Below are 17,446 nucleotides of genomic sequence, written 5' to 3'. Positions count from 1 at the left end.
AGGAACGGCTAAAATTCTATGAATGTTACCTGACCAATGGTAAAAAAGCAGCCTTTGCATTAAGACAGTATCAAAGAAAGTTTATATTTAATAGAATTATCCAGGATCTGTCATATCAGGTGTTCTAAAATATATCTGATAAAAGGGAGAAACCCAGCACCCTTTTATCAGAAGAAACTGAATTGAAATATATACTAACCAAAAACTTGATAACTATCATGTCTTTGCTATTTAAAAAATATCTAATATTGCCAACAAGTGACCTAATGTGGTCAGCTTTAAATTCAATTAGAATTTATACGGATGTTATCTTAAACCTCGAATATTAAAAGTAAGGAAAATTTAAATATAAGATAAATTACAAACTTACTTTATATTTTGTCCTAGAATTGATATCTGAATAAAAATATAGTGTGTTCCATTTGAAAATCTTGAGATTTTGTTAATTGAATTCGCCAAAACGGCAACACCTATTTGGGACACCCTGTATAAGCTGAGGCGCATCTGTCAAACTGATTGAGTAGTGCATTTTCTTCTTAGTCTGTGGTTAAATTTTCGTTGCAATACTTGGATCAGTACCGTCACAACACAATTTTGTATGTCTAAATTATGCAAAATTCGAGTAGGAATTTGTTAGGTGACATTTATTTTAAACAAGGAATACAAAAATTTCGAAATATACAGGGTGTTCCATTTTAAATAACAATGTTGGGACACACTGTATTAACAAAATTATAATGTTTTAAATCTTCAGGAGAGTCCAAGAAACTTTTGAACGAAACTGTTTTTTCGTATCTCCTATGGGTTTCCATATCGTATAATGGATCGATTTATTTGGCACACGGTGTACATAATTAAAATGTCTAATTTTTGGCATAAAATTCTTTCCAAAAATTCCTAATTTGTTTATGAAGCTGATTAAACAATTTAGCAACATCGTTAAAACTAGCAATGATTTACGATAAAAAATGTACAATACTCCGATCCAATTTTCGTCTCCAAATGGATCCGGACACCAACTTTGAATGCACAAGTCTAATAATAGCAACGAGATAGTATTCACAATTTACAGTTAGCTGAGCACTTTAGCCGCCCGATGCAGGGTTACAAGACTGGCATAAAGTTCAATGTACGATTTATCATAAACTAAATCCGTGGCTAACCTTGTCGGTCAATATGATGATTGGTTTCTCATCATTGAGTGACCCACTTGGACCTTTTTTTATATAGAGAACGTACTAACAAAAATGAGGTAACCTAACTTTTTTTTCATTAGTTTGCCAGTTTTTTTCTAAATTTAGAAAAATATTACAAAACATTTTCATTGATACCTTTTGCATTTCATATTTTGACGAAGTTCTTCTAGCAAACTTTCTTTTTGCAGTTTTCAAAATATTGAAGGCTTGCGATGGCTTGTAAAGAAAATTGTGGTTCTACAACTTTGCAGAACATATACATTAACGCGCCACGCGTTCGCTGCTAGTTGCAGTATTATTTCATGAGTCTCCTACGAACCATTAGGAAACCCTCAAACGCGCTTTGAACATTCACTTTTAGTCATGTCTCGGTCGCGCTAGGAGATATATACAATTTTAGGGATGAGTACAGCTGGATTTAAAGTATCATGAAATTAGTTGGAGTTATAAGCGTTTTTTTTAATGATCCGTTATGCTGTGGATCCCACAATAGAGATTTACTTCGATAGGAATCGATGAGCATATTCAAATTTTCTTCTGCCCACTCCATTACTATATAATTAAAAACAAAAAAAAACACAATAAACGCGCGCCCAACATTGGAACAGCGGAAATGGAAAAGAATGCGTTAAATGTTTGATTCGTGTCATTGCTGCCAAGTTGTACTCTCCCTCCCATATACGCATTTTTAATCATAGTAAAAGTACGTATATACTCAGCAACAGAATAACAGGAACTGACCCAAATATCATAGAATTCCAGCAGTAACAAAGGGACTGTTAAAAAACCGACAACCGCAAAGGTTCACTACTTGAGTCACGGATTTAAGAACCTTTCAATTTTCACGCCACCGTGTTGTTTTGCTAAAATGTATCCAAAAACGAATAAGTTCGTAAAAGTTACGAATGCGATTATGAGCGTGTATAAATGCTTGACGTTGTACAAACTTGAGTTGTACTTGCTTTTTCTGTTGACTGCGCAAGTCCTATAAAAATGCCTTCCCTAGCAAATTCCCTATGTTCCCTAGAAAATTCCTAAAAGCCCTACTTTTTTTTTGTTTTAATGGATTTACCGAGGGATTTACTTAATGATCCTCAAAATTTATTGACGTATATTTGTAGGTCAGCCAGTCGAGCAGTGAACATTCGTTAATATACAGGGCGACTCAGGGCGGATGGTAGATAGTAGGGCATAGGATCGTCTTGAATGTTGGTAATTTGCACAAGCGATGACGATATATCGATCTTTTCTTCTTGGAAATATGAATACAATCACAATACACATTGGGTGTCACATTTAAAATATCAAAGATGCTGTTAACTATACGATCCCAGTTTGTGTTTTAATAAACTTCCAACCTATCGTCCACCGTGAATTTTTTACTAATTCTGGCCCTTTTCAGATTACATTATTAAACAAAACATAAGTTGTGGTGATTAATTATGGTTCGCTTGCCACTCTTTTGTAGCTGATGAAGAATTATCGTGTGCCAAATAAAACGATCCACTATACGATCTGGAAACCCATAGGCGATACGAAAAAAGTTTCGTACAAAAGTTTCTTGGACTTTCTTAAACATTTAAAATATTATAATTTTGTTGAGTGTCTCAAAAGTGTCCCCCCCCCCCCCTCCGACATCAACTTTGTTATTTAAAAAACCACCCTGAATATTTCGACATTTTTGGAATCCTTGGTTAAAATCAAGGTCACTTTCTTAAGAAATTTGCATAATTTAGGCAGAAATTGAGGTTATGTGTTTTTTTTTTCATATTTTGATTGCCCCATATAAAATTGTGTTGTGACTCTAATGATCCAGGTATTGCAACGAAAATTTCAACACAAACTAAAGAGATGATGCAATACTCAATCAGTTTGACAGATACAGCTTATACAGGGTGTCCTAAATAAGTGGTGCATTTTGGCTAATTCAATTAACAAAATCTCAAGATTTTCAAATGGAACACCCAATATTTTTATTCAGATATTAATTCTAGGATAAAAGAAAGGTGAATTTGTAATTTATCTCATATTTAAACTTTTCTTACTTTTTGAGATATTCGAAGTTTAAGAAAACATCCGTATAAATTCTGGTTGAATTTAAAGCTGCCCACATTAGGTCATTTGTTGGCAATATTAGGTATTTTTTAAATAGCAAAGACATGACCCTACTTCTTTTAAGGATATAATACTCCAGATATACGAATAAAATCTATTGATAACAACATAGATTTAATAAAACTCCGGAATTCATATTTAAAGAAAATACCAAACAAAAAAAATTAATAATTCAACTATATAGGCTAACTAATCAAGGAAACAAATTTGAATAAATAAATCTATAAAAAAAGTTAACTAAAAAGTGTTAATTCAGTCCATAAAGTTTAGTTAAAAATGTTCTTCTTAAAATACGTTTCAAACAAAAACAACAAAGAAATATCAAAATATTTAAAGATATAGTTGACTATGACATCACAATATTCTTTTTGACGCATTAAGGTATAAACAAACTTTGACATTTCTGTTTTTTTTTCGTTGTTTTGCATATTTCTATACACGATTTTATATGGGACAACCAAAATATGAAAAAAAAATAAACACATAACCTCAATTTCTGCCTCAACCTTGCAAAATTCGAATAGGAATTTCTTAAGAAAGTGACCTTTATATTAACCAAGGATTCAAAAAATGTCGAAATATAGAGCGTGTACCATTTAAAATAACCAAGTTGATGTCGGAGGGACACTTTTAGACACCTTGTATCAACAAAATAATATTTTAAATCTTCAGGTGAGTCTAAGAAACTTTTGTACGAAACTTTTTTTCGTATCTCTTAAGGGTTTCCAGAAAGGCTAATTTTCGAGGAAACCAACTAACCAAGGTGCGAGGTGGTCTCGGTCGCAACAAAATGCTGCTGTAAGAACTTTGTCTAGCGAAGAACTAAATATGTATTTTCAAAACACTTTTTTATTTATCTAAGTCAGTTCCATTATTCTAAAATAGGTTTCTCCTTAGTCCTAACCAAGCGGCAACACCGTTTTATAAGTGGATAAGAGACTCCATCGACTGGCGTGACGTCTTCAAAGGGAACCGGATACTCGGGATGCAACACATTTGTGTGTCGTTTCCTCTCTATCGCCTTTTTTACAAGTTTTGTTTGTGATACGCTCGGCTGAGCAAGTTCATAAAACTTTTATTTTATCAAACCCCAGCTGTCCTATAAATTTTTATCCGCAAGGCGAATACGAGAGCGGTATTTTAAGTGCAGAAACTGAAATTAATCGTTGACCGCCAACGCATTTAAATTTTTTGCGCTCGTCTTGTAGATAATACCCAATTATCTTTATGCGTAATTTCTACGTTGCAAAAAGTTGCTGCAATTTGTTGCCCGAATATTTACATGCTAAGATTCTGCACAAATAAAGACAATCTCATAAATGCAAAGAAATTGACTTACCTTTACATAATTCTTCAAATTTTTTTCTAGCCCCATTTTCAAATATATTAAAATACCACGAAAGTAAATTGTCACTTCACAACAAAAAAAACTTTTTACAAAAAATTTGTTGCAACGTCCGGCGTCCATGAGAACGGCTCAAGGTCGTGCAACGTTTGTAGTCGAGGGAACAAATTGTGTTGTGAAAATGGGGCTTTCGATCAGGGATGGCTTCTCTTATATGTACTTTTATGTAAAACCACGCAAGTCCACGTATTTGGACTACATAATGAAAAACTTGAACCGCGCTTAAAACATTACTTGAAGAGATTGTTTTATGAACGTCGGAAGTATAGCCAATTATTCTACTTATTATTTTAAAAATGACTGATTTTTTTTGTACAAAAATTACTGTACTGTACTACTGAGTCTGCCAAAATTGAAAAAATCCCTTTACTGGGTGTTTTACATTCGACTCTCATCATTGGGATTTCAGAAACCGTAAGAGAGGTGCGTATTAAATAGCTGGCTAATATTACAATAAAAAAATGGAGTTATCTTTATTGCTTTCGGAAATTTTGTTTCTTCGGGTTTATTTTAAAATTTTAAGAACATCACATACTTGGACTTTTTAAGCTTCATCCTTTGTGGAATTAAGAAAATTCAAAGTAATGTTCGACATTTCGTTTTGCTTACCGTTTCCACGATCTCATTGCTGAGAGAATTTAAAACACCCGGTAAGTATAAAGTATATTAAAAATCGGAGTGATAAGAAAATGTAGGCTTTGAATGTGTCCTCATTTTGGAAGCTTTTGAGGGGTAACAAGAAGCACGTTTGAATGACTTAAACAATTCATAATTTTTAATAATTATATGCCTATAATTTGGTAGACAATCAAATATTTGAGAAATGCAGATTGTATTCTTTTGTATTCTTTATATCATTTTTTTGGGAAAGAATATAAAGTGTCTTTATATCCTTTTTTTGGGAAAAAATATAAAGTGTCCTAACAATTAAAATAAGCAAAATTTACATAAGCTAAAGTTGGGAAGGTAATTGTCTAAAATTGTTTCTTTCTTTTCCATATAACTGGAGCAACTTTTGATATTTTATATTTGATAATTATTTACTAATTTCTTGACTGACTACCAATTTATCAGCCTCAGACTAAATAAAATTATACTCTAAGGTATTACTAACCTCGATCTTGCCTTTTTTTTGTTATCAAAGTATTAATTTGATATTATTAGGCTGTTCTAAGGAGTGTATATTTAATTAGTGAACATGTATGAAATCATGTAAAGATGAAATATGTCTTAACTTAAAATGCGACGCTTTAATTATATTTACTAACGTAACAACCAAGCTTGAGGTTTAAGAAAGAGAGAGAGAACGGAAGAAACAAACTTACTTCTTTGCTGTGTTGGAAAATTATCCTCATTATAAGCACCTTGTAACATAAATATCACCATCCAAACACGAGTCAAAATGTTTGCCATATTTCACGAAACAACCGAATTCATGCTGCACAACCACAATGTATAGAAAAAGTTCGACCAGAACGATCACAGTGCAGCTCGCTTACGGTCGACTATTCTGTTTTGCTTTTGTTTGTTGTTCCTATTCCACAGTCGTCCCTTTACTCATAAATTGGAGGTCGCCGTTTTGGTTTGTAGGACTGCGCCATCTTATTGTGGGTAGACTTATGATACTTGGAGGAATGCTAATGGTTGATTGTTTTCTGTTCTACTGAGGGAGCTTTATATTTCTTATATGAGGGAAATAAAATTTAAAACCAAAACAATATTTAGTTAAATGTGAATATTTTATAATGTTTTGTAACTTTCTTGAAAATTTTCATGCAAGCATGAGTCCCGCAGAAAACTTTTGGATCCTTTCAAAACTTCTAAAATATATCCTTATAATTAGTTAGCATTGATTTTGGTATTATGAATTATTCAAGATTTTAACAAGCAAGTAATAGCAAAAAATATACAAAACCATTTCATATCGAGAAGTTCTGTCATAGTATTTTGTACAATGTAATTTTGATTCACCTTATATTAACCCACGCCATACGTTGTATTATATATATGTTGTAGAAGATTATTTCAGATAATAAATATAATACAAAATTTTTGCAGCCTTTGAAAATAAAATTGTTAATAGGTATGTTAATCATTAAATTTTGAATTTTAAACATGCAAGTTGAATTTGAAAACGAATGAATTAAAAAATATGGCACCGATTTAACTTGAATTGAATACAATCTTAGTCTTAGGTGAGCTACGACAGGGACTTTCCTAAGTTGTGCATTTTTCCTGTATAGATATACATGTACACAAATTTTAACGTTTTTTTCAAAAGCTAAGAAAGCAAAATAAATAGACAATGTAGTGGCGCTATTGCGGCATTGATATTTTCTTATATATAGGATGAATTTTCCGCGCAAACTTAAATTAAATGCGATAATACCTTGTCGGCGAAACGAAACTAATCTAATTCTTTTAGAGGGCCTTATTTTCACGACATGAAATAATCTTGTCTATAAGACTGTCGTAAAAACTGCGTATTTTATGCCGACGTCATTATTTTTATTTTGGTTAAATCGTCAAATGCTCTTTTTTAAGGCACCTCACGATCTTTTGTTATAACGTAACTATTATCAAAGTTCAGTACTAATTACAGACAAACTTATTCATCTATTGCCAAGTTGGGACTGTATGTTATGTGTACAACATGGTTACTTTAAATCTGTGTTTTATATTATTTTTATGCTGAGCTGAGAAAATTCTGTCCTGCGGCATCAAGTAGTCAAAAAATGAAGCATAAGGTGTGATAAGACGCAAATAACTTCTTTTCTAAAACTCACATAAGTTTAGCACTGCTAATACAATTATAAACAGGCGAAACTGCTCGATAATAATGGGAAGCTAAACAAGTTATAGGATCAAGCTTACACAAGTAGATTGATCAAATATTTTTCAAAAAGTCTTAAGTGCACATCTCCTTGGCCCGGAGATTCTCGATTTTCGACCTTCAGAAGAAGAGAAGGAGACTTGCTCCTCTGACTTTGGCCGAAGGATTCTGCTCGAATAACCCAAGAACAAACTTCAGTTTTTTGAAAAACGTCATTTGTATGTTATATTTATATTACATATTATGCACTTTGTCATGCATTTTATTAATAAGTGTTTTTACGAAAAAATAATGAAATTTTATACAGTGGTATGCATTTTTATTTCTCAAAAGCGCTAGCAAATTGTTAAGATGAAATTGGTTCATAAGGATATTGATAAAGTTGGCGAGGGGTGAGTAATATATTTAATATAAATTTAAGGTTATATTTAATTCTAGCCTTATGGCATTACTTTTATTTTCTATTTATTTTTTTAATGTAAAAAGGATATTTTTGACCTAACAAGAACTGTTTGCTATTAGTCTAAATATTAGTTTATAATGAATTGTTATTGATTAGTGTTATTCTCAGTTATGTGACCCTTATCCCTGAAGACCCCGAAGATATGTGGCATGCTTATAATCTTATATCAGAGGGTGATTCAGTGAAAAGTTCAACGATACGTAAAGTCCAGAATGAATCATCCACAGGTTCTTCAACGTCCAATAGGGTGAGAACTATGCTTAGAATTTCAGTAGAATCTATTGACTTTGATACAAAAGGATGCATGCTTCGCTTAAAAGGGAGAAATATTGAAGAAAACCAATATGTGAAGGTAATATAAAATTAAATGATTTTTCTTGAGGGTATTTCAATTAATAATTTCATATGCATTAACTATTTCCTTTAGATGGGTGCTTATCATACTCTAGATCTCGAGTTAAACCGTAAATTTACTTTATGTAAAAATGAGTGGGATTCTGTAGCTTTGGACAGAATAGAAATGGCTTGTGATCCGGCTAAGTCTGCAGAGGTAGCGGCAGTAATCATGCAAGAAGGATTGGCTTATATTTGTTTAATTACATCAAGCATGACTATTGTAAGGGCAAAAATTGATGTTACTATCCCCAGGAAAAGAAAAGGTTTTGTCCAACAACATGAGAAGGTATAATAGTTTTGGAGCATTTTTCATCTATTAGCCTGTTTTGGCCAAATTAACTAGTAACATTCATGTTATAGGGATTGACCAAATTCTATGATAATCTAATGCAAGCAATCTTACGACACATCGATTTTGAAGTTATTAAATGTGTACTGGTTGCTTCTCCAGGATTTGTCAGAGACCAATTTTTTGAATATATGTTTCAAATGGCTATTAAGACTGACAACAAAATTTTACTAGAGAATAAGTCTAAATTTATGTTGGTACACTCTTCTTCTGGTTTCAAACATTCTCTTAAAGGTATACCTTTTTCTCGTAAGACGGTTCATGTTGTAATCTCTATATTATTTGTAGAAGTACTACAAGATCCGGCAGTGATCAACAAAATTTCAGATACAAAAGCTGCAGGTGAAGTTAAGGCATTACAAAATTTTTATACAATGTTACAGTGCGAAGCTTCAAAAGCTTTTTATGGCAAAAGGCATGTTGAAAAGGCAAATGAAGCTCAAGCTGTGGAGACGCTCTTAATTTCTGATAGCCTTTTTCGGTAAGATGATTTTATATCTGACTATAAAATAATTAATTATTTGTATATAGGGAATTTAAAAATTTCAAAAATAAGTTGTGGCTTTTCAATTTGAGATAAATTAATAATAAATTTAAAAGTTTTTATTTCTATATTGTTCATAGAACTTTTTAACCAAATAAGTGAACCACAATAGCCTTTAAGTAGCTCAAGCTAAGGCAAGGGTCGGAGACATTGACAATATCAACTTTGAGAAGGGTAGTGATGGACAGTTCTTTCATTTTGTTTCTAATGCTTTAAGTGTTTGTATGAACGAGCTGAAGACTTGTTCCTTGACTTGAGTATTTTTGGATTCAGCTTCTGTTAGTTTGCTGCTTTTTTGTCAAAAAGGAAGTACATACTGCAATTTTGCTAACTACAGTTTTTTTAATTTACTTTATTTTCTTTTTTAAATAAAATTTCCACAGATAGGTGGTATTACAGTATTACAAATCTTTTAATTCCAAAATTACTGGACAATATCTCAAGATGGGTACTCAACATAAAGTATTTATTTTTCCTGATTACACAAATTCCTTTTGTAATGTATTTTCCTAACTTTTTGAAAGTAGCATATGCATACGAAATAAATATGGAAAATTTTTTATGCTTTTAAAAATTGTAATAATTTATTAACTTTTTGGTCAAAATACAGTTTTTGGACATACTCTCATTTTAATTTTTATTACAAAACAATTGTATTAATTTAGCAGAAAATGGGGGTTTTCTACATTGATTTTTTTTTTTTTCATAAACACATAGGTGAAAAATAATTTCAAAATAAGCTTTAGTGTTGGGTAGTGTAGTATACAATGTATTCATGTTCTTCATAGAAAAAAAGGTTTTAATGAGACCATACTTGATTTTATATTTTAATAAGATGATGCCAAGTTGTTGAGAAATAATAGAAATTATTCGGATAGTCACATGGAGTTTTCTAAACCATGGCCAACTTGACGAACTTTAATTTTCCTCCGAGTTTTTTTAAATTCTCTAACTATTTTGTAGTATTCACCTCTCTATCAATTTTGTTAAGGTTTCACTATACCCATCGACTTAAGTTTTTTGGTAATATTACGGTTTTGTTAATTATTTATAAAAATATGTTAATGTTGTGTAGTGGATTGTGAATATACAGCATTTTAGTATTAAAAAATAATATATTATGCAGGAAGTTTGCTAAATGCCATTTTGGTCTGGAATTTCCTTTGAAACGAAAAAACAGAAGATGGTTAGGCAATCGCTGTTGTGGGAACGTTTTCGTTCAAGGAAAAATAAAGAATTTGGAATATTGTCATTTTGACAAATAATAATTTTCTTTTGCTCATTTTGCATTGACTTTAAAGTTTATTTGTAAAGCGATTTGATTCTTTGGATTCGTTTGCCAAATGCTGGGCGGCACTGTCGCTGTGTTTCACCAGCACTAAGTCAATATATTCTTTAGATTTACTACAGCTGTTGTCAAGTTTTCAAATTCATATTCCTTTGCAATTTTTTATTTTTTTATAATTTTTCATTTTTTATTTTTGACTTATTAATATTAATTGAAAATGAATCCGCTGGGTCCTAACCGGAACGGTTTTTTTTGTCTCATAGATAGATAACCTTAGTTTTTAATTTTAATTATACTTTCAGATGCCAAGATGTTAAACTACGAAAACAATATGTTAATTTGGTAGACTCTGTTAGAGAATCTGGCGGAGATGTCAAAATTTTTTCTAGCATGCACGTATCTGGAGAGCGTAAGTATTGTTAATGCTGTTGAAATAAATTTTGGTAAAATTTGGTTCTAGTATTACTATTACAAAAAAAGTTCAGTTTTTTTCTTTTTAATTTATTTTTTGTTTTTGGAATGTAGTATTATATTATGGAAATCATTTGTCGATTTAACTTTAAAATAATTTCGCTTTTTTTGTTTGTGTATATAGAATGTGTTTTTAGAATTGGAACAGTTATCTGGTGTAGCTGCCATCCTTCGTTTCCCAATGCCTGAACTTGAAGATAGTGACGAGGAGGATGAAAATAGTTAATTTATTATTTGGTATACAATTTTGAACTATGTACATTTTTACAAATCTCAGTATCAGTGTATTGATACATGGCTTTGTTATTACTCTTGTTCCGTGTACATCTTTTTAAGCAAATATTTTTGTTGTTATATTTTATTAAGTGTAATTACATGTACATTTTTGAAATGTTTTATTCCCTTTAAGTCAATTCAATTGAAACAAAACATTTCAAATTTCTAACTGGAGAGAAAGCTGTTTTAAAATAACTTATTATGGGGCAAAGTATGAGAAGACTAATTGTTTCTTATATAACTTTTTTTCCGTTGAATTCATTGGACTGGATAAAGCCAAATTCAGTGGGTAGACAAATATCTATGACATTAAAAGCATGATCAAATAAGTACATTAAACATATATAATTAACAAATATCCAGAAATAAAGATAGAAAAAAAAATATAAATACACTCAAAATATAACAAATAAGATGCATTATCTGTTTATAAAACATCAAAAAATTCCTGATAGAATAATTAGAAATATGAAATGAAAATTTTTAGAACAGCGCATATTTTTATGTGGACATTTGGAATTGCTGAGACCAAAAGTGTGTTCATAGATGGACCAAAGAAAAAGTATTTTTATTACAAAATAGTCACATACTTTTAACAAAAACAAAATCACTTTTTGTTTTTAGTTTCTACATCTGCTTTAGTTTTTTTTCTTTGAATTATGGATTGTTTCTCATCATGCAATCTTCTTTTCTTCCTTAATAACCATATCTCCTTAGCCCTCTGCTTTTTACCTTCCATCATGCTCTTGTAAAGTTTTTTGTGTTTCTTTTTTACCATTTTTTCTCTTAGACGATATTCTTGCCTTTCTTGGCGGCTTTTTTCCCATGCCACCTCTTTATCTATTTTACCAGTGGATACTGAAAGCTTAGGTTTCTGTAATAGAAGTAGAGAACTTAGAGAACAATATTTTCCTACTACATCCAATGTTACCTTACCTTCTTTGAGTGGTTGTGCTGATCTTCATCTGCAGACTCTAATTCATCATCTTTTGCCTTGGTATTATCATCTTTGCTTTTTAGATATAGTTGCGCCTCCTCATCACTATCAACGCTGTCATACTCTTCACTGTTTGCAATTTCTTTATCTTTTTTATGTTGCTCTTCCAGGAGTGATGGATCATATAAAGCTTTTTCTTCTGGAGGAATGTACTGTTGGTCCCTTTCTTTGTCAATAAATGGAGACAAATGTGGAGGTAGAATTTCACCTATAAAATACCTGTTGACAGGAAGAATTTCTCTAGCATTTACACAATCAAAAATCCATTGGGGCTGAATATAATATCTGGATATATATTGATTGGACATTGAAGGTCTATCTACAATTTGATGAGTTATGCTTTCATCATTTTCATCAAAGGTGGATCCCACAAAAAGACTTTTATCCCAAGACACTTCTCCTCCAAAACACCTTATTATAAACACTAAAGGTTCTCTTGGTACTTCCCGATTCAAGAAAAACTTTAACCCTTTAAACAAAATTTTAAGATGTTTTATTTTTTCAGCTTCCAACTTTATTTCTGCAATTTTTTCATCAGCATCATCAATACTGAAGTTATCGATTTCTATTTCGTCTTCGGCTACTTCACTTACGGATTTGGAAAGAGAAAAATTTAAAGCGGCAACTCTCTCTGCCACAAATGAATCTTCATCTACTAATATTTTTTCATTATCCAAGATGTTGCCACTTGAAAACTTTGGTGGGTAATATAAGTTCAAGGTATGGTATAACCTATAATTCACAAATCCCAACATTACTGTGTAAAACTCAACAAACGTAGCCATTATTTTAAAATCAACTTCAGATTTCTGCTGTGGTTCAAATGCGAAGTGATGGGGCACTATCCATGTTACAGTTTGACCCTTAATATCTGCTTGATAGTAATAACCTAAAAAATAATTAATCTTGTTAAAACAAGAAATATTAGAAAATATACAAAAAATGCACTGATTATTTCCAGGGTAAGTAGAATATTTAAAATAATGTCAGTTTGGTGGAATATGTATCAAAAAATGTCTCCCTCAGAAGATAGGGCCTTTTTTTCTGATATAGTTTGAGATACTTAAGGGAAGTTTACACCACAAATACCTTTGCGTAGCAAAACTTAGTGCAGACAATGTTTCAGTTCAAAAAAGTATTTTGACTTTGTAGGTGTTTCTGAAACAATCATGATAGTTCCACAGATGTTATTCATAAAATTCTCTTTACTGCGATGACAAATTGTATAACTACGGGGATATAGAGGCTCTGCCTAATGCTGAAGCAACTGTGAAGAAAATTTTGAGGTCATTAACATGCGCATGTGCGAGATTTCAGATTTTTACCAATGACTTGGTGACCTTCTATAGATAGTGGCACAATAGATCATACTAAGCACAAATACAAAGAAAGTAAGTACCTCTGGTGATGGGCAGCACATTAAAACGTAAATAATGCTATCTCCCTTGTTACAATTAAATATATTTTTGGTCTGAATTTCATTTAGGTATCTTAAACCATTAAAAAAAATACAAAAAACGATTTCTTACTACCTCTTCTAAAGAAAGAGTTTTCGGGCACATGTTTACTAACCAAACTAAGGTAATTTTTTAATATTCTATTTACCCTAAAAATTAGCAGACCTATTTTTGAAACAAGCTGTAATTTCAATACATACCTTTAATTGATATGAAAACCTTTCTTAGTGCCTTAGCTTCAATAACTGCATGCAAAAATTCCAAAGTTAGCCTTCGACATAAAGATGACTGATCTCTTGGTACATGAGCCAAGGAGGGAAATGTGCTGAATAAAAAGCAAAGTGTCAAACAATCGTCAAGGTCGCGCAAAGCATCTATAAAGGAAGGGTATCTTTCCTTCACAATATGGTCTAGCTTTAGAGTAGGATGATTGTTTAAATATTTGTGTAACTTTTCAAAATCCCTCAACGCCCTGGCTCGACCCACTTTCTTATTGAATATTTTGTAATCTCGTAGTCTCCAAATTATTGGCTCGTGTAGTAAGAACTGTATATCTTTTACATGGTATAATGTCTTTATTCCAGTATGCCCCTTCTGAGCTCGTTTTCTGTTTCTAGGCTCTCTAGGGTATATACCTTTCAATATACATAGTCTTCGGAAATCATTTAAAGAGAGTTGTAGTTTTTTTAAAGCAGCTTTGCGAGTCAGAAACTGGGCCCCCTCGCCAGTAGAATACTGGAATTAGAAAAGTAGTAGTTCTATGAACCGAAAAATTCTGTCAAACTTGCCTTTTTCTTTCGTTTTGCAACCATATCTATCAAATTTTTAAAACTGGTTCAAGCGTTTAATTTAAAGAAAATTTCTACAACACTTAACCCTCTTCTATTGTCATTTTCACGTGGAATTCATATCTCTTCCTTTTTTCAGCACAGACAACTAAACAATGAGGTAGTGGTATTCTGTGATTTCAGTTTACTTTCTTCTTCACTAGTAAACAACGTGGAGCAAATTAAGTAAGGATAGCGCTATGTGAGTTACGTGCATGCTTTAAAGGCATAAGTGAGTGTTGCCGGAACCGCTGTTTTTACGATCCACGCCTGTTGGAAGCCGAATGGGCCAGGATAGGTGGTAGAAGCAGCGGGAAAAATTTCCTCGACATATGTCGTATAGAGATATAGAGGCGTTGCCAATGCTAATAATAAAGGAACTTATGAAGCAACCACGAAAAGATTTTAAGAAGGTGCATACAACAAGCGCATGCGCGATATTAAAAATATTTTTTAACCTATTACAGTAATCAACAACCAACATGGCCGCTGACCGATTGTCAATAAGTTTAGATGCCTAGATATCGATAAATGTTCTGGCAAAACGAGTTAAGTGTGTTTAACTCGTTGTTTAGAAAGAAAATCGGTCAAACTGCAGATCAATAGGTGAAATATAGAGGCATGCGAGGAAAATCGTTCCTTTCTATACGAAAAAATCCATGCCTTATGTTATCCATGTCGTGGCTAATAACGCTTTTTTTGCTCTTTTGCCCCTTAAACATTTTAGGCATACATTTTAGGGCTACCTTGAATATTAATTTACTTAGGGATTAATGTAGCGACTACGGAACCCTTGACTGTGTGGAATTCAAGACAAGGCTAGAAAACAAGTGGGTTGATCTTTGTTACAATCCGCAAAAGTTATTATTCTATATTTTCATGATTTAATTGTTTGAGGATGGTTATATTATGCTCTCTAATAGTTGGGGGTCACATTTATTTTCTTTTAAATTTTGTAAATGTATTCCTTTAAATATTTGAAATACTTATTTAGGTAAGCAACATTTGAAAAACATATTCTATTGTCTATTTCTATTGTCGTTTTGTTTGTTTTCAAAATACATTTCGTTCGGTTGGAGTTTTAATAAAAACAACTAAAAAATAAGGTGTAAGGAATGCAACCATAGCCATGGTGTCAGGAAAGGTTTTTGCTTATAGTAAAATCTTGTTGTATCATCCGTTCTTAATTCGTTATGTACTACACAACAGAAATAAATGAAATAATAAGTATTTGGTCCTTTTTTTAATATGAGTGTGGAGACATTAAAATATCCTTGCAAAACTCCATGGTGTTTTAATAAATATTTTTCTCCAAACACTTTGAAAGGTTACAGTAATAAACCTTTTCATAAGCTTATCTCAAAAAATAATTTGTATTGTAAATGGAAAAGTATATTGGAGAGCATATAAATGCTCAAAATGGTCATAACTTTTATGTTTGTGGAGATGATTTTTCTCCCAAAGCTATCTATTTTTATTCTGTAGACTGAATTTTGGTGCATTTTCCATACATAACAATTTTAAACAAATTAACACTGAAGTAGATTCTAAAATGTCAAATATTATTTTTCAAAATTTTATAAACTCAAATTCGATATCCCAAAATTTTTTGTAGATGCAGTAGTAATGATTATAATAAATCTAAGCCGATATTGTCAAAGTGTTACTTTAAGCGGAATGTTTTTATAGAATCCAGAGAAAAAATGTATGATGTCAAAAGAAATATTTTTTTCCCAGTTTTCTAAATTAAAATCTTTATTGCATAAGGAAAGACAAATTAAAAACTTTGATTCAGGAAAATTCGACTTTGGTGAAAATGAAATTACTGTTAACCTATACTCACTATTGGTTGGTCATGTCCATATGGAAGATAATGTATTGCCATTTAGTATTATGTAGAAACGGGTATGGCATAGTCATATATTTTTTCAAGTCATATTATAATCTAATAGGTATATAATATAATTTAAATTGCTGAACTTTTTAGGTATTGGAATAGATGGCTTTTGTTTTTGTTTGCATGCATGCATCAATCTCATGGACCACTTGTACAAACTTGTATTAAATCTACCATCTAAAAGGATTTTGCTAGAAATATAATTTCTCTTATATATTTAATTATAGCATATATACCTGGCGTTTCAGCGGAAACCTCTTCGATCTGGATTCAAACTAATGTTGGCAGTGGCAGGGGATAAAATAATTTCAAGATCCGGCTAAAATGAACACCAACCCTATAGATTATTGCTTTTTTGGATTCCCTGGAAAATTCTAGGCATACTTCGTGCAATATGCTCTATTTAAATTTTACCGTTCCTGAGATATTTAATATTTTATATCAAAAATGACGTCTTCAGACCTAACAATATCGGTAATTTTTTGTACCAAATAGATAATGGTCTGTTAATAGTATATTTTCTACTCCCGTCTGTAAAATACCTAATTACGCACCGATCTAGCGTGCGGGAAGCGTCGCTTTACCACGTCACTTTCGTTTCCCACAAATCCGAGCCACTTCGGACATTTCCGGGTTTTTACCGCGCGGGTTTGGGAGCAATCGGATGTTTTGGAAGATATTTCCTACGCTTTGAATTTTGACGTTTCTATACATTCACTAACAAGACCGTCAGAATTGACAAACGTCAAAATTCAAAGCGTGGGAAATATCTTCGAAAACATCCGATTGCTGCCAAATTCGTGCGGTAAAATCCTGGAAATGTCCGAAGTGGCTCGAAACTGACATGGTAAAGTGACCCTTCCCGCACGCTAGATCGGTGGGTAATTAGATATTTTACAGGCGGGAGTAGAAAAAGAAATTTAGTGCGTTAT

At 31.9% G+C, this 17,446-nt stretch overlaps 3 protein-coding genes across 3 annotated transcripts in view; 1 reads left to right on the top strand and 2 right to left on the bottom strand.

Annotated features, from left to right (window-relative positions):
• Positions 1–6,288, bottom strand: part of LOC132703458 (disintegrin and metalloproteinase domain-containing protein 12) — a 51,751-nt gene extending 45,463 nt beyond the window's left edge. The window contains exon 1 of the mRNA XM_060672723.1: positions 6,042–6,288. Coding sequence (XP_060528706.1) covers positions 6,042–6,129 — 88 coding nt within the window. The 5' untranslated portion in view covers positions 6,130–6,288. The remainder of the gene's footprint in view (positions 1–6,041) is intronic.
• Positions 6,289–7,766: 1,478 nt separating this feature from the next.
• LOC132703679 (protein pelota) lies at positions 7,767–11,458 on the top strand. The gene is made up of 7 exons (XM_060673084.1): positions 7,767–7,941; positions 8,121–8,364; positions 8,440–8,694; positions 8,769–8,991; positions 9,046–9,238; positions 10,892–10,998; positions 11,198–11,458. The coding sequence occupies exons 1-7, from the start codon at positions 7,901–7,903 to the stop codon at positions 11,284–11,286; spliced, it is 1,152 nt and encodes a 383-aa protein (XP_060529067.1). The 5' UTR covers positions 7,767–7,900; the 3' UTR covers positions 11,287–11,458.
• Positions 11,459–11,879: 421 nt separating this feature from the next.
• Positions 11,880–14,734, bottom strand: LOC132703677 (pescadillo homolog). The gene is made up of 4 exons (XM_060673083.1): positions 14,579–14,734; positions 13,991–14,525; positions 12,273–13,222; positions 11,880–12,210 (listed from the first exon to the last, which is right to left on the bottom strand). Exons 1-4 carry the CDS (start codon positions 14,600–14,602, stop codon positions 11,944–11,946), a joined length of 1,776 nt encoding a protein of 591 aa, XP_060529066.1. The 5' UTR covers positions 14,603–14,734; the 3' UTR covers positions 11,880–11,943.
• Positions 14,735–17,446: the final 2,712 nt, after the last annotated feature.

Source organism: Cylas formicarius, unplaced genomic scaffold, assembly GCF_029955315.1.
Source record: "Cylas formicarius isolate icCylForm1 unplaced genomic scaffold, icCylForm1.1 PGA_scaffold_6__28_contigs__length_40554024, whole genome shotgun sequence".
In the NCBI taxonomy this organism is placed as follows: domain Eukaryota; kingdom Metazoa; phylum Arthropoda; class Insecta; order Coleoptera; family Brentidae; genus Cylas; species Cylas formicarius.
Note: the sequence above shows the minus strand (reverse complement) of the source record. Positions and strands in the feature narration are given on the sequence as shown.